Genomic DNA, 17,435 nt, shown 5'->3' with positions numbered 1-17,435 from the left:
AAGAGGTTCAACTAAATAGCCTCTGGCTGTAGCTTTAAACTTGACATTAGCTGGAGCAGCAAACAGCAGCTTAAACATCCTGAGCTTGCTGTAAACATCCCTGTTGGAAATATGTCATGAAAACTGAAATAATTAGTTATTGGTCATCTCATTACGAATCTGGAATGGACTGTGCCGTTAAAACGCCAAACCTGGCGATAATGTATGTTGGGCACCTAGGTTAAATCAAGACTGAAGCTTGGGATTTAGATCCCAGGGTCACTCATGACTCAAGTTGCTTGTGGTGATGCGGTGAAATTCTCTCATTGATTCATCAGGTATAAAAGCACTGAGAAAAATAAGTTGATAGGCAAACTTTTATACACAGCTTACATCATATTTAATGAATTGTTTCAAATAGAAAAGGTCAGTAATAATTGCTCCACTTGAAAAATATCAACTTCTCCCCGCTCGTCCGGTCTGCAACACGGTGACGTCAGCGGCCGAGATCCATGTCATGACGAAGAACGCAATGGGAGGTTTTACCGTTTGTACAAACCAGAGTGCAGCTGAAAAACACTGATATGAAGAAAAAAAATAATACAAAACAAATCACAACCTCTAAAGTTCTCGTGATAATAATTATAAAAAAAAGGAACACTCAGCACATACAATATACACTATATATACAGTACATGGTATTTAGTAACGCTCGTGTTGCAACATGTGAGAACAGAGCTTTAGAAACTGAGTATATGGCAGTGTGCAGTTGGCAATGACTGATTACGTTTTGACACAAGGTGTCATAACGTCTCTGTCCTCCTTCGTGTGTGGTTTGCAGCAGGTGGAATGGAGTCCGTGTGATGAGGGCCGGCGTGCTGCTCCTCACGCCGGGGTCTGGGTGGGGGCTTTGATCTCGGTGGACGCCCTCTTCTCCTTCCGGCTCCGGTACTCTCCGATAAAGGAGCCGTCTTCGTTGAACTGAGCGTCCTCATCGCCGTAGTCCACCAGGCTGTCCCCGCTGTCCGCTGCTTTGATCTCCCTGCTGAGGGAGTGTTGGCTGCCCTTCAGTGGCTTCTCGTCGTTGTCGCTGTGGGAGAGGCACAGTGGATTTACAATCCCCACCGTTACACCCTTGACTTCATTCTGTGGATTACAGGAGAGGATGGGAGTGCAGGTAGGAGCTATCGCTGCCTCCACAGAGTTTCAGTGACAGCGGGTTTTACCTCAGGCTTACCAGTGGGAAATGTTCACACAGGTGCTTTTGTAGGGACAAAGTAACAGCGGGAGTCGACGTGCATCCAAGTACTTGACAAACGAAGACAAATGACCTACTGGTGGAGGGATATTGCGACGGACTGATGATGGGCTCGCTCATGCTGTCATTCCCTAATGCAATTGACCTGTGACGGTGTTACATAGAGTAGTCTATGTAACGGCAATGGCATGGAGTCGTTCAGGAGCCAATTGCAAAAGCTTCGCAGAAATACGCAGCCCCCTTTTAGTTTAGAGGAAGTGGTGAATTTACTGAAGGTAGAAAGCTGCACAGCTCACAAAACTTATTAAGGAATATTTATGCTCCCAGCCAGAAGCAGGTGATACAGAAGGTTTAATATTGAAAGGAAATTTCGTTTGGTTAACCCAGCAGGACCCACAGCTGAATAATGTTAAATCAGGCTGTGAATAAGAGATGGTTTTAAAGCGCCAAACTCAACCTTACATCTACATTGATGTGAAAAGGTATGTGCGCCCTTTCAGATTTGTTCTCTTATTGCTTGGGTGTCTCACTTAAATCTTTTTAAATTATGAAACATTGTTTAAAATCAGATAAAGATGACTTGTGAAAATACAGAAGGCTGTATTCAAATGATCATTTAAGTTAAGCTTGTCTTAGCTTGTCTTACTAGCTTGTCTTACCAACCTGGGTCTATATATAAAGGTAATGACACTCTTTTGCGGCGGCAACTGATATCAAGTCCAGACTTTGACTAGGCCTCACCAAAGCCTTTATGTTGTTTAAGTTTTAGCCCTTCACTGGTGGAGATGCTTGTGTGCTTTGGATCATTCTGCTGCTTCTTAACCAATGTCGGCCTGATCTTCAGGTTACAAGCTGATGACCAGATATTCTCCTTCTCCTTTCTGCTGGACAGGAGAATCTACGGTTCTATCTATCCCAGAAAGGTATATGTGTCCTGAACAAGCAAGTAAGCCCAAGACTATTACACTACCACCACCTTGGTTGGTTGTATAGTTATAAGCTACATGTACATGGTGACACACCTTCCAAAATGTTTCACTACCATCTACTTAGTGCAGCTCAACTCAGCTCTACTCGGTTATCAGGGGTTTCAGGTCCTTTTTAGTACCTAATTGACACCTGATTTAAACTGAAAATAATCTGCAGGCCTAATCCACTGGATGGACCAAAAGATTATATTGTGATGACGATGACCATCTTTATGGAATATAACAGCGATTGTCTGTAGTAATTTACTTTCATGTTGGCACCTGAAAGCAATGAAACAATCAGCCATTTATCACTTGTTTCAGTGGGTTTCTGGCTTTATTGTCTCATGGAAAAAAAACAGAAAACTGCTAGAATATGTCCACTCAATAGCGTGGCCCATATTCCTCCTAGAGTAGCTCAATTTGTCATTCTTTTTAATGTTTTTTTAGTCTACTGATGCAAATTCAGCTCGGTTTACATGAACCAGTAATGCCTGCTGATTGTATTTAACACTTACAAAGGATCATGTTGGAAGCACTTTGCTGCCATCTAATGGTTAGAGTTATATGAAATTATTCTTAATAAGGTTAACTACCAAAGTAAATACCTGAGTTAATATTACATTGTATGGTCGTTATAAAAATGAAAAATCTCTACTTGGGGTGGTGTGTTGGTTAGTATCTGAGTGAGAGCTGCTTATACAGAGACCAGGGCTAGATTCCCAACTTTGGAACTTTGGACCCTCTCCCTATCCGTTTCCTGGCTGATTACGTAAATAAAAATACAGCATAACCACAAAAAAGTTTTTATAAAACTGTAATTCAATATAGGGAAGTGTGGAGTTAAAATAAAAATGTACAAACCAATGTTTGGAACAAGATAGGAGTGTTAGTGGATCGACTGGTGCAACTTCCAGCTGAATTTAAGGGGGGCCTAGCGTTGTACACAACAAGCTAGGCCAGCTTGTTAGGCAGGCCCTAACAGCTGTATAGGTGTTCTAAGTAATTAAAGTAAACACAATATTTAGATTACTGACAGATTTATGTTTTAAACTCCTGATTTATCTGATTAACGATGTTGTCGCTCCCCACCCGAACGGATAAACGGGTACAGACAATGGACTGATGGGTGACCAAGGTAGTTGTAGTTTTCACAGGAAAAGGAAAGTGATGTCGGGGAGCAGCTGGGCTGTCTCTATCTTGAGACTCACACCAAATACAGCTACCAACTCAACAAGGTATACAGTACTATCAAATCTTAAAACAACGTTACACCACAACAGTGTCCACAAACTGCATATCACTTACAGTCCCGACTGCTTTTCATGTCACTGAACTCTGTGCTAATCTAAGCTAACTGACTGCTGCCATTCGATTTCAGAGCTGTATCGACCTTTTTTAACTTCCTGCAAACATTATCTCCAGAAATGCTGAACCTGGTCTGCTTTTGTTTTAGATGTTCTAAAGTTCTAACCATGTGGCAAAAACATGTCATATCACCGTGAGTTTGTAGAGAAGTAAATTAATCCACGGACAGCTAAAGCTAACAGCTAGCCAGATAGAAGCAGTCTTTTGCTTAACTGTAGAGGTTTAATATATGTGAATATAGAGTTGTATTCCATGTACAGAATGGTTTTCACTGTGAGTTATTTTAAATTGCTATAGCTGCTTTTCACCTTACTCGCTTTTAGCTTTCTACCGATGTGAGGATTCAGCCACTTTTCAACAAACTCAATGTGAGGTTTTGGTTGTTCGTTCAGATAAGGAACCTTATGATAACTCATAATAACTTCAGAGTCTCACTTCGGAATATTTAAATGACAAAAAAGGAAAATCAAAAAAAATGTTTTTAAGCTCCTTCATTGGTAAAATTACTATTCATTTTAACTGTGGCTCTAAATGATGACTGTAAATCCATAATTTGAACTTGACAGTAGTCGGTAGGTCGACAGACGTTTTAAAGATTGAGGGCAACGGGCTCCTGAAGGGAATATGATGAAATATAAATGCTGCCACGCTGAGCCACTTTAACTTAATCACATCAGCATTTGTTGTGTTGTGCAGATCCCACTGATTGGAGAATTACACAGGGATTCACACTGTGGTAGATGGTTATGAATAGGGCCACTAAAGGATCAATGACACATGCCCCGATATTACTGCCCAGGAGATGAGGCACATTCAATTAGACTGATTGGTTTGAGGCTCCTGCAGGGTGCTGGCCAGCCTGATTTTAGTCCCATTCACTCAGAAAACAGTAACATCAGAGCAGCTCTGTGGCTCCCTCTCAGCTGTCTATGCTTCACAACACACCACCACAACACCAAATCTAAGAGCAACTACTCTGACGCCGCCGATGTGTAAACAGCTTGCTATTGCCGTTTATCACATACTTCACAGTTACTCAGTCCGTCAAATGTCTTCGGCAGGAGAGGTGCGAGGCTCCGTGGGAACCTCGTGGATTCTGGGGCGTCTTTTCAGCGAGAGCAAAAAGGCAGAGAGAATTATTGCGAGGAGAAGATGGAAAAAGAGGAGCAGACATTCGCAGGGATGCAGTGAGGTGGTGAAATGTTATTCTCATGGGTGGGGTGGGGGGGGGGGCGGTTACCTGTATTCACAGAATGTGTCATCATTCATGCCCTGGGACTCCACGTCTGGATGAAGGTCTTCTTTTTCTTTCACTGCACACAAAGTGATGAAAAGAGATGAGAGATTTCCACAAGAGACGCCTGCCGTTGAAGTTTAACGTGTCGCCTGACTGCCCTCTGAATAATTATGAGTCATTTCCCCACTTGAAACATCGATGACAGCATTTAAGAAAAGATTTGAATTATTCAGAGTTTAAAGAGAAGAAAGCTTTGGATTTGAACATTTTGTATGCTTTATGTAAATGTTAAGAGCAAAAATGCTAATTATTTTATGAACTGTAATGCACACACACGGCTGTTGCTGGAGGCAGTGTTAGTTTTTGCATGAATGAAGCACCCTTCCTGAACCGCCGAGACCCACACCTCACGCGCACTGTCCGATTACGATCATTCTCCAAGAAACCTATCCATCTGTCCATCCATCCATCCATCCATCCATCCATCCAGCATAAATCTTAATTTGAATTGCTAATGTGTACATTGTAAGAAAAATTAAGTTCAATGAAATAACTGCTTTGGAAGAAGAAATTTCTAAATTGGACACGTGCATCTATCTATCTATCTATCTATCTATCTATCTATCTATCTATCTATCTATCTATCTATATATATATATATATATATATATATATATATATATACCCATGAGGGATAAAGCAAGTAAGAAAATGGATGGGTGGATATATATATATATATATATATATATATATATATATATATATATATATATATATATATATATATATATAGGGGTGTCACACTTATGAGTTTTGCAACATCTTACAAACTTAAATATTAGTCAAATAAAACTCAAGTAAGCCCAACATACAGTTTTTTACACAAATGTTTATGTTATTAAGAGAGAGAAAAATCCAATCCCTGTGTGAAAAAGTGATTGCCCCCTAAACCTAATAACTGGTTGGCCCGCTCTTAGTAGCAACAACTGCTGTCGATGATAACGTGCAACAATTCTTTTCCAGCGCTGTCGGAGGAATTTTGGCGCACTTATCTTTGCAGCATTGTTGTAGTTCAGCCACTTTGGAGGGTTTTCCAGCATGAACGGTATTTTTATGGTCATGCCACATCATAGCAGTAGGATTCAGGTCAGGACTTTGACTAGGCCATTTCATTTTGTTTTTCTTCAGCCATTCAGAGGTGGACTTGCTGGTGTATTTTGGATCATTGTCCTGCTGCAGAACTCAAGTTGAAGTCAAGCAGATGGCCAGACCTTCTCCTTCAGGATTTTTTGTTAGACAGCAGAATTCAAGTTTCCTTTTATCACCGCAAGTCTTCCATCTCCTGGAGCAGCAAAGCAGCCCCAGACCATCACACTACCACCACCATATTCCACTGTTGTTTTTCTGAAACACAGTGTTAGTTTTACGCCAGAGAAGTTACATTTGTGTCTCACCAGTCCACAGAATATTTACCCAAAAGTCTTGGGGATCATCAGGACTTGTTCTGGAATAATTGAGACGAGCCTTGATGTTCATTTTGCTCAGGAATAGTTTTCGTCTTGGACCTTGCAGGTCATTTTTGCCCAGTGATGGTTGAGGCATGAACTCTGAACTTAACAGCCAGCAGTTTTTTTGGATGCTGTTATGGGGTCTTTTGTGACCTCTTGGATGAGTCATTGTTGCACTCTGATATTTAAATTTAGACTCATATTCAAATTAGTTTGATGTTTTGAAACCCTTAAGTGTGACAAACATGTAAAAAAAAAAAAAAAAAAGCACACCCACTCATAAATGTTTGCGATATCTGTTCACAAAGGATGAGATTCATACCAAATTCTGTAAAATACTTTTAATACTGCACAACACATCAAATGCAAAGTTTGGTGTCTCTTGCAAGCTGTAGATCACAACCATTTATAGAGGTTACACAGTTTAAAACACAGGACGGACACATTGACCAATAAGTGAACAGGGGCCCCAATGCACTTGTGGTGTCCCCCATGCTTTGAATGGTGTCCTAAGCGGTGAGTCACATGAACCATATCAAAATCAGCCACTAGCTGTCAGTGATAATGAGGGCTAAATAAGGAAACACAGATCTGTGTCTCCTTTTTTTTTAATGCTGTTGAGCAAAGCAGCCCCAGCCCCATGGCCATTAGTTGTGAATAATGAAGCTGATAAGGGCTCTTACTTTCCCAATGAGAAGAACAACAAACTCACAGATAGCACTGAGCTCATGTCATCATTCTATTTGAAGTGAGCCCATGAGCAGTATTTGCATTTTGGTCTCTTTGTTTGGGCTGTTTGTCGAAGCTAACGCCACTGTACAAACGACGCAAAAAAAAAAAAAAAAAAAGAATTTTTAAATGTGAGTATTGCAGGGGCGACGTTCATTTTTCAACAGCGCAGCAGCCTATTCTGTCTGCATTAAAAGAGTTCTGCGGTCTGGAAATGCACGTTCCTGAAGCGCCTTCTTGGATGATTGATCACTTCTTTCATAAGAGCAAACAACAATATGGAATTAAAATGATGCTTTAGGCAACAATTAGTATTCAAACAAGGAGATCGGTGTGTGTGTGTGTGTGTGTGTGTGTTTGCACCTACCGGAATACTTTCCTCCTTTATTTCTGTTGACAAAGCAGGCGATCAACACCATGAGGGTGAGAAGAGCGATGGCACACATCAGGCCGATAAACCAGCCCTGGGTGGATATTCCTCCGTGGACGCTGGCCAGACCTGTGGAGAACAATGACCCGTGACTTTGAGTCGCCTTGGCCTTTTCATCGGGACACTTGATTGAATGTTTACATCGACAGAGCTTATCCGATGCCCGGGCAGAAGGTGGCAGGCTGAAATGCTGATGGAAGTGGTCCAGTATTAATATTAAACAGCTAATCCTGCTTGTCTAATTAATCAAGCAGGGAACGCTGAACAAATGTAATTCCTCTTAGTGAGCTGAATTAAATTCCAGTGACACCATGAAGGACCGCCACGGCGCGGCCTCAGGCACTGCTCAAGGACGCAGCTGCATTCTTCTCATCAGGAGGTCAATTACTTTGTCGTTCCGTTTTTTTTCATGTCTTAGTGGCCCTTCCTCACCTGCAGACCCGGTCGTGATAACATCTTCAAATAAACTAGAATTATCATGCCAGCTGTTAGGAACCAGGCGCACAGTGTATTCGGTCTCAGGTTGGAGCCCTTCAATGATGTGAAATGTCATAGAGGTGTTTAAGGTCTCTGATCGCTTCCAGTGACCCTCACCTGTGCACAGGGGGAACCATTGGAAAGTGTCAGCGCTCATAAAAACACAATGAAGAAATGATTGAAGAGACACAAGGCTACAGATACTACAGTGCTTCGCAAAAGTATGCAGCGTTCAGCTTGTGTTTGTCCCTTTACGACCTCAACGTCAAGGTGTTTGATGGTGATTTTATGTGACAGACTAACAAATTAGTACAAATCGATGACGTTTTTCCAGATAAAAACTTAAAAACAGGCGTGCGTGAGAAACAGAGAATCACATTCATAAAAATCTGTTTTTCTGTTTTGCCATAAATTCTTACTTGGCTTTAGATCTAGACTTTGACTGGTCCGTTTAAAGACCTAAACATGCTTTCATCCAGCTCACTGTATTGTAGCACAGGCTGTATTATCCTGCTAAAAGATGAAACCTCTGCTGCCTCTAACAGCTGTCCTTCCAGGATTGCCCTGCATTTAGCTTCTTTCTAATTCCCATAAAGTCTGATTTGCCTCCATGTCCCTGCTGAAAAAAAAGCATCCCCAAAGTGGGATGCAGTTGAGTTTCTTGCAACACAGATTTTGCCAACAAGGCTAAATAGGTTTTGGTCTGATTTGACCAGAGCTCCTTCTTCCACATGTTTGCTCTGGTCCCTACAGGGCTTATGACAAACTTTAAACGAGTATACTTATTGCTTTCTTTCAATGATCGCTTTCTTCTTGACGCTCTACCACAGATTTGTGGAGGGTGTGACTAGTATTGCTACTGTTAACAGATTTGCTCACCTGAGCTGTGGATCTCTGCCGCTTCTCTACAGCTGGCTTCTTCTCTGATTAACACCCTTCTTGTCCTGCTTTTCAGTTTAGGTGGACGGCCGTGTCTTGATAGGTCTGCAGTTGTTACATACTCATAATTTTCAGATTAATGGATTGAACATTCTTATGTGGCGTGTGTAAAGCTTTAGATATTACTTCATAACCTAACCCTGCTTTAAACCTCCCCACAACTTTCTCCCTGGCCCCTTTGCTGTATTTGTTCTGTAATGTTCTCTAACAAACATCTAAGGCTCTTACAGAACAGCTGGAATTATAATCAGATTAAATAAAATGGGTGGACTGTTTAACATTTAGGGGATTTCTGAAGGCAGCTGGCTACACTGAATAATGAATTGCACACCACACTTATCAGATTCTCATACGTGGAAAAACTGCACTATGTTGTACTGATCAGTCATATAGAATAACAATAAAATTAATTTAAGTTTGAGGTTTTAATGTAAAAATGGAGACGTTTAGAGGGTATTTACACATCCATACTGTTTCGAGGCACTGCAGATTTCCTAGCTGCTACTCTACAGTGACCAGAAAGTTGGGCAGAAAGAGGTCAGAAGAGCTTACGGTTGTTCATATATGCAACGTAAAACTCTGTGTGCTGTCCTCCAGGTGTCCAGCTGATATTTACAAAGCTGCCGTTAACAGCTGAGCTGACATTCAACAGGGCAGTTGCTGACAGAGTAATGAGACAGGATGAGAGGAAGGAGAGAATAGAGAGGTGTTAGTAAAGGGTAAAGCAAAGGGAAGACGCAGCACACTCTCCAGTAGTCGTGGCACTTTAAGACAAAAACATGTTGCTGAGGATACTACTAATAATCACAGTAGTGTCAGTAATAGTATTTACAGCATTAGAAATGGTGATATGGAGACAGAATCACACATGGACTATGAAATAAATGAACAGCTTATTGATAGATTATACGCCTGTACCTCTGTTGCTTTAAACTTTGTTTAAAAGAGAAAAAACCAGAACCCAAATAAAATAAAATTACTTCTGTATAAATTCAGTATTTATATTTTTTTAAAGATCTGTTAAACCAAAGCATAAATCAAATGCCATCAACACGTAATGAACACTGTCTCGATTTCACAGCCGAAACCCTTAAACTATTTTTTAAAAAGATGCTGCACGTCTAAACTCAAACATTTTAGTTTTTCTCTGGATCGATAAAAGAATCATTAATTTCCTGTCAATCTCTCCCAGGTCAGCTAAGTATTGTCAGGATATTTCCTCAGCGACTCAGCTGCACTTCAGCTGCCTTTCATGCCACTGAACAGCACTGTTGGAAACAGACAGCAGCAGCGAAGAAGGTTGGACTCCAGTGCTTGGTAAGCCCAGTTGGAGCAGTCCAGAACAAGCTACCGTTAAGTAGTGGATCTGCACCCAGGATGTGAATTGTTAGCAGCAAGGTTTAAATGCACAGCATTTTATTTGTTGCTCCACGCTTTAACATAATATAATAAAGGTGGTAGACATGAATTACACAATGCATGCAGATCCGTCATTGCCAAATACAGTGCCTTTATCACTGTGTCAATTCATCACTCTCTTTCAATAGTTAGTTAGTTAATTTCTGGTTCTATCTAGATGTATCAGAGCAAAGGGAGTGAATACATACGTAACACACTTCTGATTTTTATATGGAAAATAATTTTCAGTCCCTTTTCCTTCTTCTCTTTTGGCTTATAACATAAAATGGCAATAAAGTACCTTGATATTTATGGTTTTAAGGTGGAAAATAGGTTTAACAGGTACGGTTACTTGCTGTAACTTGGGCCAGTCATGGTGACATGTGGGGATTTCAACTCTGACTCCTTCTCTGTGACACTTTCTACTGTCCAGCAGGTTTCCTGACCAGCTGAATTTATACTGTGCAAATATTAGAGGTGCATCCAAGCTCACTTCACTTCTACTGCTGTAAGGACTGGAGCATGGAAATATCCTAGGCTTATGTTAACAGACTTACATTCAAACATATGCTTCATTCATTTATTCTCTTTGTTAATAGAGGTTTTTTTTTATTCATACAGCAATAGGGATTATTGAGTTATTTAATCAAACTCAATGCTACTTAATTCCATTTTCAGGTCATTGAAAATAATCCTGAACATGGTTCAAAGTTAGTAAGATTAATGAAGTCCTAATTATACCGTACTGGGTTTATTTTCTGGTCATTTTAAGGGTCTATAATCAAATGGTAATATGAAATCTAATGCATCATTAGGTGAACTTTCCTCTGACTGTACATGAAGCGATTTATTCTTCTAATAGTCAAACTAATTAGCTAATATTAGGAGAAATGTGCGTCACTACTATGACAAACAGGCGCTTTACTGGCATCTTTCTAAGCTGGTCAACAATGCGCCATCCACCTCTCCCCAACAAGGCAAACATGCAAATCTTCCAGCCCGTCTCCAGCTCATGTGCCTTATTTGTTCAGGTAATAATTCCCTTCCCAGACACACCTGTGCCTAGCCTGTCCATCCCCAACCACTGCATGACACGCTCCCACTAATGCAGATGGATTGCTGTGCAACCGTGGTAATTCCAGCCACTGAAACTGTGTGATGACTTTGACTTACAGAGGCTCTGGACTAAAAATACCGCAGAGTTGGTTGCCGTGTTTTTTCTTTTTTGTTTTTTTTGTTGTCATCTTCCCTCAGCCTGCAATTAAACACTGCACAGAGCAGCTGCTCAGCCAGCAGGGAGCCTGCGTCCTGGTAGACGCCCCTTCGACGTCAGAAGCCTTTTGGTAAGAGGCAATGCTAGGAAATATTCTGATACAGGTGCTTTCATCAGCTTCCACTTATCCACTTATGGTTGTTGAAATATCAGCCTCCCAGTGTTAGCTCGCACCTCCTCCCGTCCTGGAAGGACACCCCTCCTCCCCATGCTTCCTGCTTCCTTTCGGTTAAGATGGCCGCAGACATCTTTCCTTTTTTTTTTTTTTTTTCATTTTTTCTTTTACGAGAGCCGTGTGGCTGTTTACCCCGTTGAAGATTACATATAAATCTCAGGTGGCTGTTGGGTCAATACGTTGCCGTGTACAGACGGGGCCGCGGCCCAACAAATCAATCACTTCCAATTAGACATATTTGTCCTGCTCAAGAAACTACACTCTGCAGCCACACCGCTGGGTCAGGATATAGATCTCGTGTCCTGGAGTTCCCTGCGGCACGGCAAAGATATTAAACTACCCCAACAGTAATAAAACAGCTGTTAACTTCTGCTTCATGTCCCTTTGTTAACTAAACGTGTCCTGTGGTCATCTTAAGAAAATGCTCCTCTCAAATATGGACTTAGTTTTAAATTGTGTGTGTTTTTTTTATCTTTTTTACGATTGCTTTTAAGTGGAGCACTTTTTTTGCTGTTAGATATAGTAAAATCACTAATGCATAAGGAATTTTGGATTTCCACCCTATAACACTACTTTGTGTGTGTTTGGGTCAACGACATCACAAGAAGTAGAAGAAAAGCTGATTAGCTACCTCAAGAAGACATGACAGTGTTGTCTGATATTGTCAAAAACATTGTATTGAACTTTATTAATAATAATTCAATCATGTTTTCTCTGATAAAAAAGCTCATGTTCTGAAAAAACGTTTTGAGATTTCCATGAACATTCATCTTTCAAGAATGACCTACCATTTTCAGGGATTAGAATAAATATTATTTAATAGAAAAGTCCTTTTATTAAGTCAAAAGGTCAGATTCATTGAAATCTGACTAGAAAGAGTGAAAGGGAACATTGTCTTGTATCAAAAACATTCTGCTTGAAGGTATAGTGGACAATCTTTTTTTGGCTTCGAGTTCCGGGGGGATCATGCTATTTATTGGTTGTCCCACATGCCAATCACTGTGACGTGATCACGTAACACCGATGTGCATGATTGTTCAAGTGTTTATGTAATATTATAAACATTACAGACAAACAGTGAAATTAGGTTGATTCTGATTCTGAAGGAAAGCAGACCTTAGTCACAGTGCTGGAACATTCACTTGTAAACTTGTAAACATTACATATCAGGCTATTTATTTGATTCTAAAATCATAAAATTATATTATTCCTCAGGTAAATTAAACATGGTTTTGTGGAAAACGTCAACAATAAGCCCCATACATGGAGCTTGCAGGATTAAAAATGAGAAAACGATTTTATTATGCTCTTGGTATGTTTTGTTCTGAACAAGAATTCTCAAAAATTGTAAACCGATGCCTCTATTTCTGTTTTAAAGTTGGATTTCAGTTTTCTGGAGGAGATTGGAGCACAAAGTGCAGCTACAAACTCACTGATAGTAACATCCCTCTTTATAGCTATTAGTCCGGAGTACACTAATAACATTAGCTCTGCCGTCTGTAGTCATGTAAATCACAGGGTATTGTCATGCCAGCACTTCTTTCACACCCATACATTCTCACAAATCCTGTGGTCCAGCTATACACATACTATCTTAGTTAAATATTGTGTTATAACTAGATAACAAAACAAATTGAAAAAACGATTATCACATGTTGTCCCAAAGGAGTGGAAACTGGATATAAAATGAGTTTGATCGACTTGACAAAAAGCTCTGGCAGTAGCTTTAAGTGCTTTCTTGCTGCTGGTATCAGAACGGTCTGCTGCTATACCTATGCTCGAACGAGTGGGTTTGGTCACATGTGACTTTGGAGTGCTCGGAGTCGAGAGGGACTTTCCTAAAAAGAAAAACACATCTTGTCGTTATTTGATGCAAAACTGCGGGAGCTACGTTCTACTGTTAGCACAATGCTATCCTCAACTAAAATTAGTGACTACACGTCTACAATTACTACTAAAGAACTACACAGTACGTTGGTGTGGCTCTTAAAACATAGTTCATTACCACAGCTAGACTTTTGGCATGACGCACTGGGGCTGACGTCGCTAGAATAAAAGTCAACATTCGTTTACAGGTGCTAATAAGGGAAGATTAATATGAGTTTATAATTAGCTCAGTCATTAACACTGTTATTAGAGAGGAAGCCACAAACTTTTAGTGTGACGAAGTTGACATTTTTCTAATGAAAGGAGGCACCGAATGCTCTCTGCTGATGGCGAGAGCAAACAGCAGACAGGGTCAATTATCTGCAGACGAGCTGTAATGTCAAGCGTCCTGTAAAGGACAAATAATGCGTCCAGTTGGTTGAAACTGAGGCCTACAGCATGCACTGATGTCTGCCCTGCTACACATCTAAAACATGCAACTGCTATCTAAAATTTTTTAAATTTCAGGACAACTCATACCAACATGCGCCATGTTAAAAATCATACAGTTCCTAGCAAAAGCATTCATACCCTTGGGCGTTTTGGCACTTATTCACCACTACTACATGGAAGTTTAATTACAACCACAAACTTTATTGAATTTTATGGGGAATTTATGTGAGATCAGCGCAATGTAGAACACAACTGTGAAGTGGAAGGAAATAATTATGGGTTTAGGATTTCTACAAATTAGATTCTGAAAAGTGGGGCATGCATTTATCTTCGGCTCCCTTTACTCTGGCACCACTTAATCAAATCTAGTAACAACTGCCTTCAGAAAATAACCTAAAAAGGTAAAGGAGTCAACCAGTCTTCAGTTTAAGCCAGGATATATATATCCTGCTCTTCTGTAACTGTCTCAGAGTTTTTTTAGAGAACAAAGAACATTCAGCATCACGAAGGCCAAGTAACGCAGAAGACAGCTCAGGGAGAAAGTTATGAAGAAGTTTAAAACACATGAAAAGAACATCCCGAGCTTGGAAGTAGTTTGATCCATCATCTGAGAATTGAAAAGGCACAATTCACAATATGGCACAACTCCAAATGCACCAAGACATTGTCCTCCAACCAAACTGACAGGCCAGGCAAAAACGGCATTCATCAGAGAAGCAGCCAAGTGGTATATGGGAACTCTAGAGGAGTTGCAGGGATCCACGGTGGCAAGAAGAAAGACATTGTTGAGAGAAAACCACAAGACGTTCTGTCGCAGTTTGCCACAAACCAAGTAGGAGACAGCAAATAGTGAAAAAAGGTGTAGTGGCATGATGAGCGTAAAACCAAAACTTTTAGTGCGAGATGCAAAGTTTTAAAACTGGTTGTGGCAGCATCATGCTGTGGGAGATGGAATTCTTCAATAAGGACAGGGAAGCTGGTCAGAGTCGATGGTTAGATGGTTGGAGGTAAAAAAGAGGGCAGTCCTGGAAGAAAACCTTTTAGAGAGTGCTGAAGACTTGAGAGTGAGGCGAAGGTTAACCTTGTAGCAGGACAACAACCCTATAATACAGTCAATGCTACTATGGTAGGATTTAGAACAAAGCATGGTCATGTGTCGAAATGGCCCAGTCAAAGTCCAGATCTAAATCCAACTGAGGATCGCGGTCAGACTTGAACTTTTCTGTTGACAGCTGCGCTCCATCCAATCTGATGGAGCCAGAGCTAATTGTAAAATAAGAAACTGACTAGATGTACAAAATGACCTACCCAAAATGACTAAAAGCTTTTATTTTGACTAAGACAGAATTAAGAGAAATGCCCAGTACAAGTTTTGATTTATTTACAATATAGATCCAATTATGCACTAATTTGTTCTGGCCTATCACTTAAAATTCCAATAAAATACGCTGAAGTCTGTGGTTGTAAAGTGACAAGATGAGAAGAACTTCAAAACATATGAATATCTTTGCAAATCCCTGTATCACAAACAGTGCGCATGTTGGTATGACGGGCCACTTTCTGCAGAAACGTGGATCTACATACTGATGCCAACAGTAGGAGCCAAAGAAGAAGCTGCAAGAAAAGCAAATGACAGAACAAAATGAAAGGAAGAGGAGACAAACGTCGCATGGCTAAGCAGACGCAGACATTCACATACAAATTTACAACACACACTGTGTGATCAAAGCAAAATCAGAGAGCAATGCACTATTTAGTGGCATATGAGAGTGCAGACAGAGGGCCATTAGTAGAAGCAACACTGACATGTTCGGCACACAGACTGAAAGCACAACCGCCACAAATGGCTTTCAGTCTCTCCCCAACTCGCATAAAGCCGACCGACAAAATGACAAGTAACTACATAAAACAACGAGTCATTCCCCCTGTAATCATTTCCACTGGCTTTTAAGCTTAAAAATAAACAAAAGCCAATTAAGTGTCTTTCTGTGATTATGAGGATTCTGTCTGTACGCTGAGCAATCTCTGCATAATGAGCCCTTACACATGTAGTTTGTTGGTGCTGCCGTCGTCTTCAAAAACCCCATCCAGTGATTTACACCACTGCTCTATATTTACAGATAATCAGGTAAAACCAGCTTCCCGAAGAGTTGTATGCATCTGAAAACATGACATGCTGCAAGCTGGCTCATAATGACTCCCCACACATCAGCTCTTTGGGATTGTTTGCTTGTGATTATCTAAACCCGGACATTTGCGTCTACTGAAAGCAAAATTCCAATTTTGTCGATCGTTTTAACCCTAGTAGACACACAATCCTGAAATAACAGTCTAGACCCCCAAACCCTGAGTCACTCACTTGTTTCCAGGGCGGTGGTGCTCTCCTCGCTGACAACAGGCCCGCAGCCAACCGCGGTGCAGGAGCGCAGATAGAACTTGTATTTGCTCAGAGGCTCTAGGTCACGCAGGATCCACTTAGTGGTGTCAGGGTTGCTGATGTCAACGGTCTGCAGGGGACCAACGTCCTCTGTGTCATTGACTAAAGCACAAATAAAAAAAATAACAGTTTTAATTCTGCCAAAACAAAACAGTCATAATGTCTGCTGGTGACGGTTCTCAGTCATCCAGGTCATGGTTATTCCAAAAAAGTAAAAAATAAAACAACTGGACTTTTTTTCCAAAGTTTGAACACGTTTCGCTTCCTATTCTGGAAGCTTTCTTTCAATTCACTTTTTGAATTGAGATTACACTTTTTAAAATAACTAACAGCGAAATCTTTATTGACATTATAATAGCAAATTCCTTCTTATAAGAGCTGACCAGCTCTAAGCATATTTCCAACAATATATTTATTGTTGGAAGTTCGACGGCTCACCCGCTACTACCATCTAATGTAGAACAGATTACTAGATCAATGTGTGCTTCTGTGCTTTTTGTTTCTCTTGTTGTGTCTCTGTTCTGTCTTCTGTAACCCCAGTCGGTCGAGGCAGATGACTGTTCATACTGAGCCCGGTTCTGCCGGAGGTTTTTCCTTCCCGTTAATGGGTGGTTTTTCTTCCCACTGTCGCTTCATGCTTGCTCAGTATGAGGGATTGCAGCAAAGCCATGTACAATGCAGACGACTCTCCCTGTGGCTCTACGGTTCCCCAGGAGTGACTGCTGCTTGTCGGGACTTTGATGCAATCAACTGGTTTCCTTATATAGGACATTTTTGACCAATCTGTATAATCTGACCCAATCTGTATAATATGATTGAACTTGACTTTGTAAAGTGCCTTGAGATGACATGTTTCATGATTTGGCGCTATATAAATAAAATTGAATTGAATTGAATTGAATTGAAGTTATTGTTGGTGATGTTTTCCAAGTTTTTGAGA

At 40.6% G+C, this 17,435-nt stretch overlaps 1 protein-coding gene across 13 annotated transcripts in view; it reads right to left on the bottom strand.

Moving 5' to 3' along the window:
• Nucleotides 1-790: 790 nt before the first annotated feature.
• The window catches only part of chl1b (cell adhesion molecule L1-like b), a 106,062-nt gene continuing 89,417 nt past the window's right edge, over nucleotides 791-17,435 (bottom strand). For 8 of the 13 annotated variants that reach the window (XM_021322594.2, XM_021322608.2, XM_021322603.2 and 5 more), the window contains 8 exons: nucleotides 16,418-16,597; nucleotides 15,643-15,672; nucleotides 13,512-13,577; nucleotides 9,446-9,553; nucleotides 7,910-8,071; nucleotides 7,415-7,546; nucleotides 4,814-4,886; nucleotides 791-1,069 (listed from right to left, as the gene is read on the bottom strand). In XM_021322594.2, the coding sequence (XP_021178269.2) occupies nucleotides 865-1,069; nucleotides 4,814-4,886; nucleotides 7,415-7,546; nucleotides 7,910-8,071; nucleotides 9,446-9,553; nucleotides 13,512-13,577; nucleotides 15,643-15,672; nucleotides 16,418-16,597 (956 nt within the window). In that variant the 3' untranslated portion in view covers nucleotides 791-864. Of the gene's footprint in view, nucleotides 1,070-4,598; nucleotides 4,679-4,813; nucleotides 4,887-7,414; nucleotides 7,547-7,909; nucleotides 8,072-9,445; nucleotides 9,554-13,511; nucleotides 13,578-15,642; nucleotides 15,673-16,417; nucleotides 16,598-17,435 lie in introns of all 13 variants that reach the window. The other 5 variants (XM_021322623.2, XM_012874516.3, XM_021322630.2 and 2 more) reach the window with 3 other exon arrangements.

This window comes from Fundulus heteroclitus, chromosome 20 (assembly GCF_011125445.2).
Source record: "Fundulus heteroclitus isolate FHET01 chromosome 20, MU-UCD_Fhet_4.1, whole genome shotgun sequence".
Taxonomy (NCBI): Eukaryota; Metazoa; Chordata; class Actinopteri; order Cyprinodontiformes; family Fundulidae; genus Fundulus; species Fundulus heteroclitus.
Note: the sequence above shows the minus strand (reverse complement) of the source record. Positions and strands in the feature narration are given on the sequence as shown.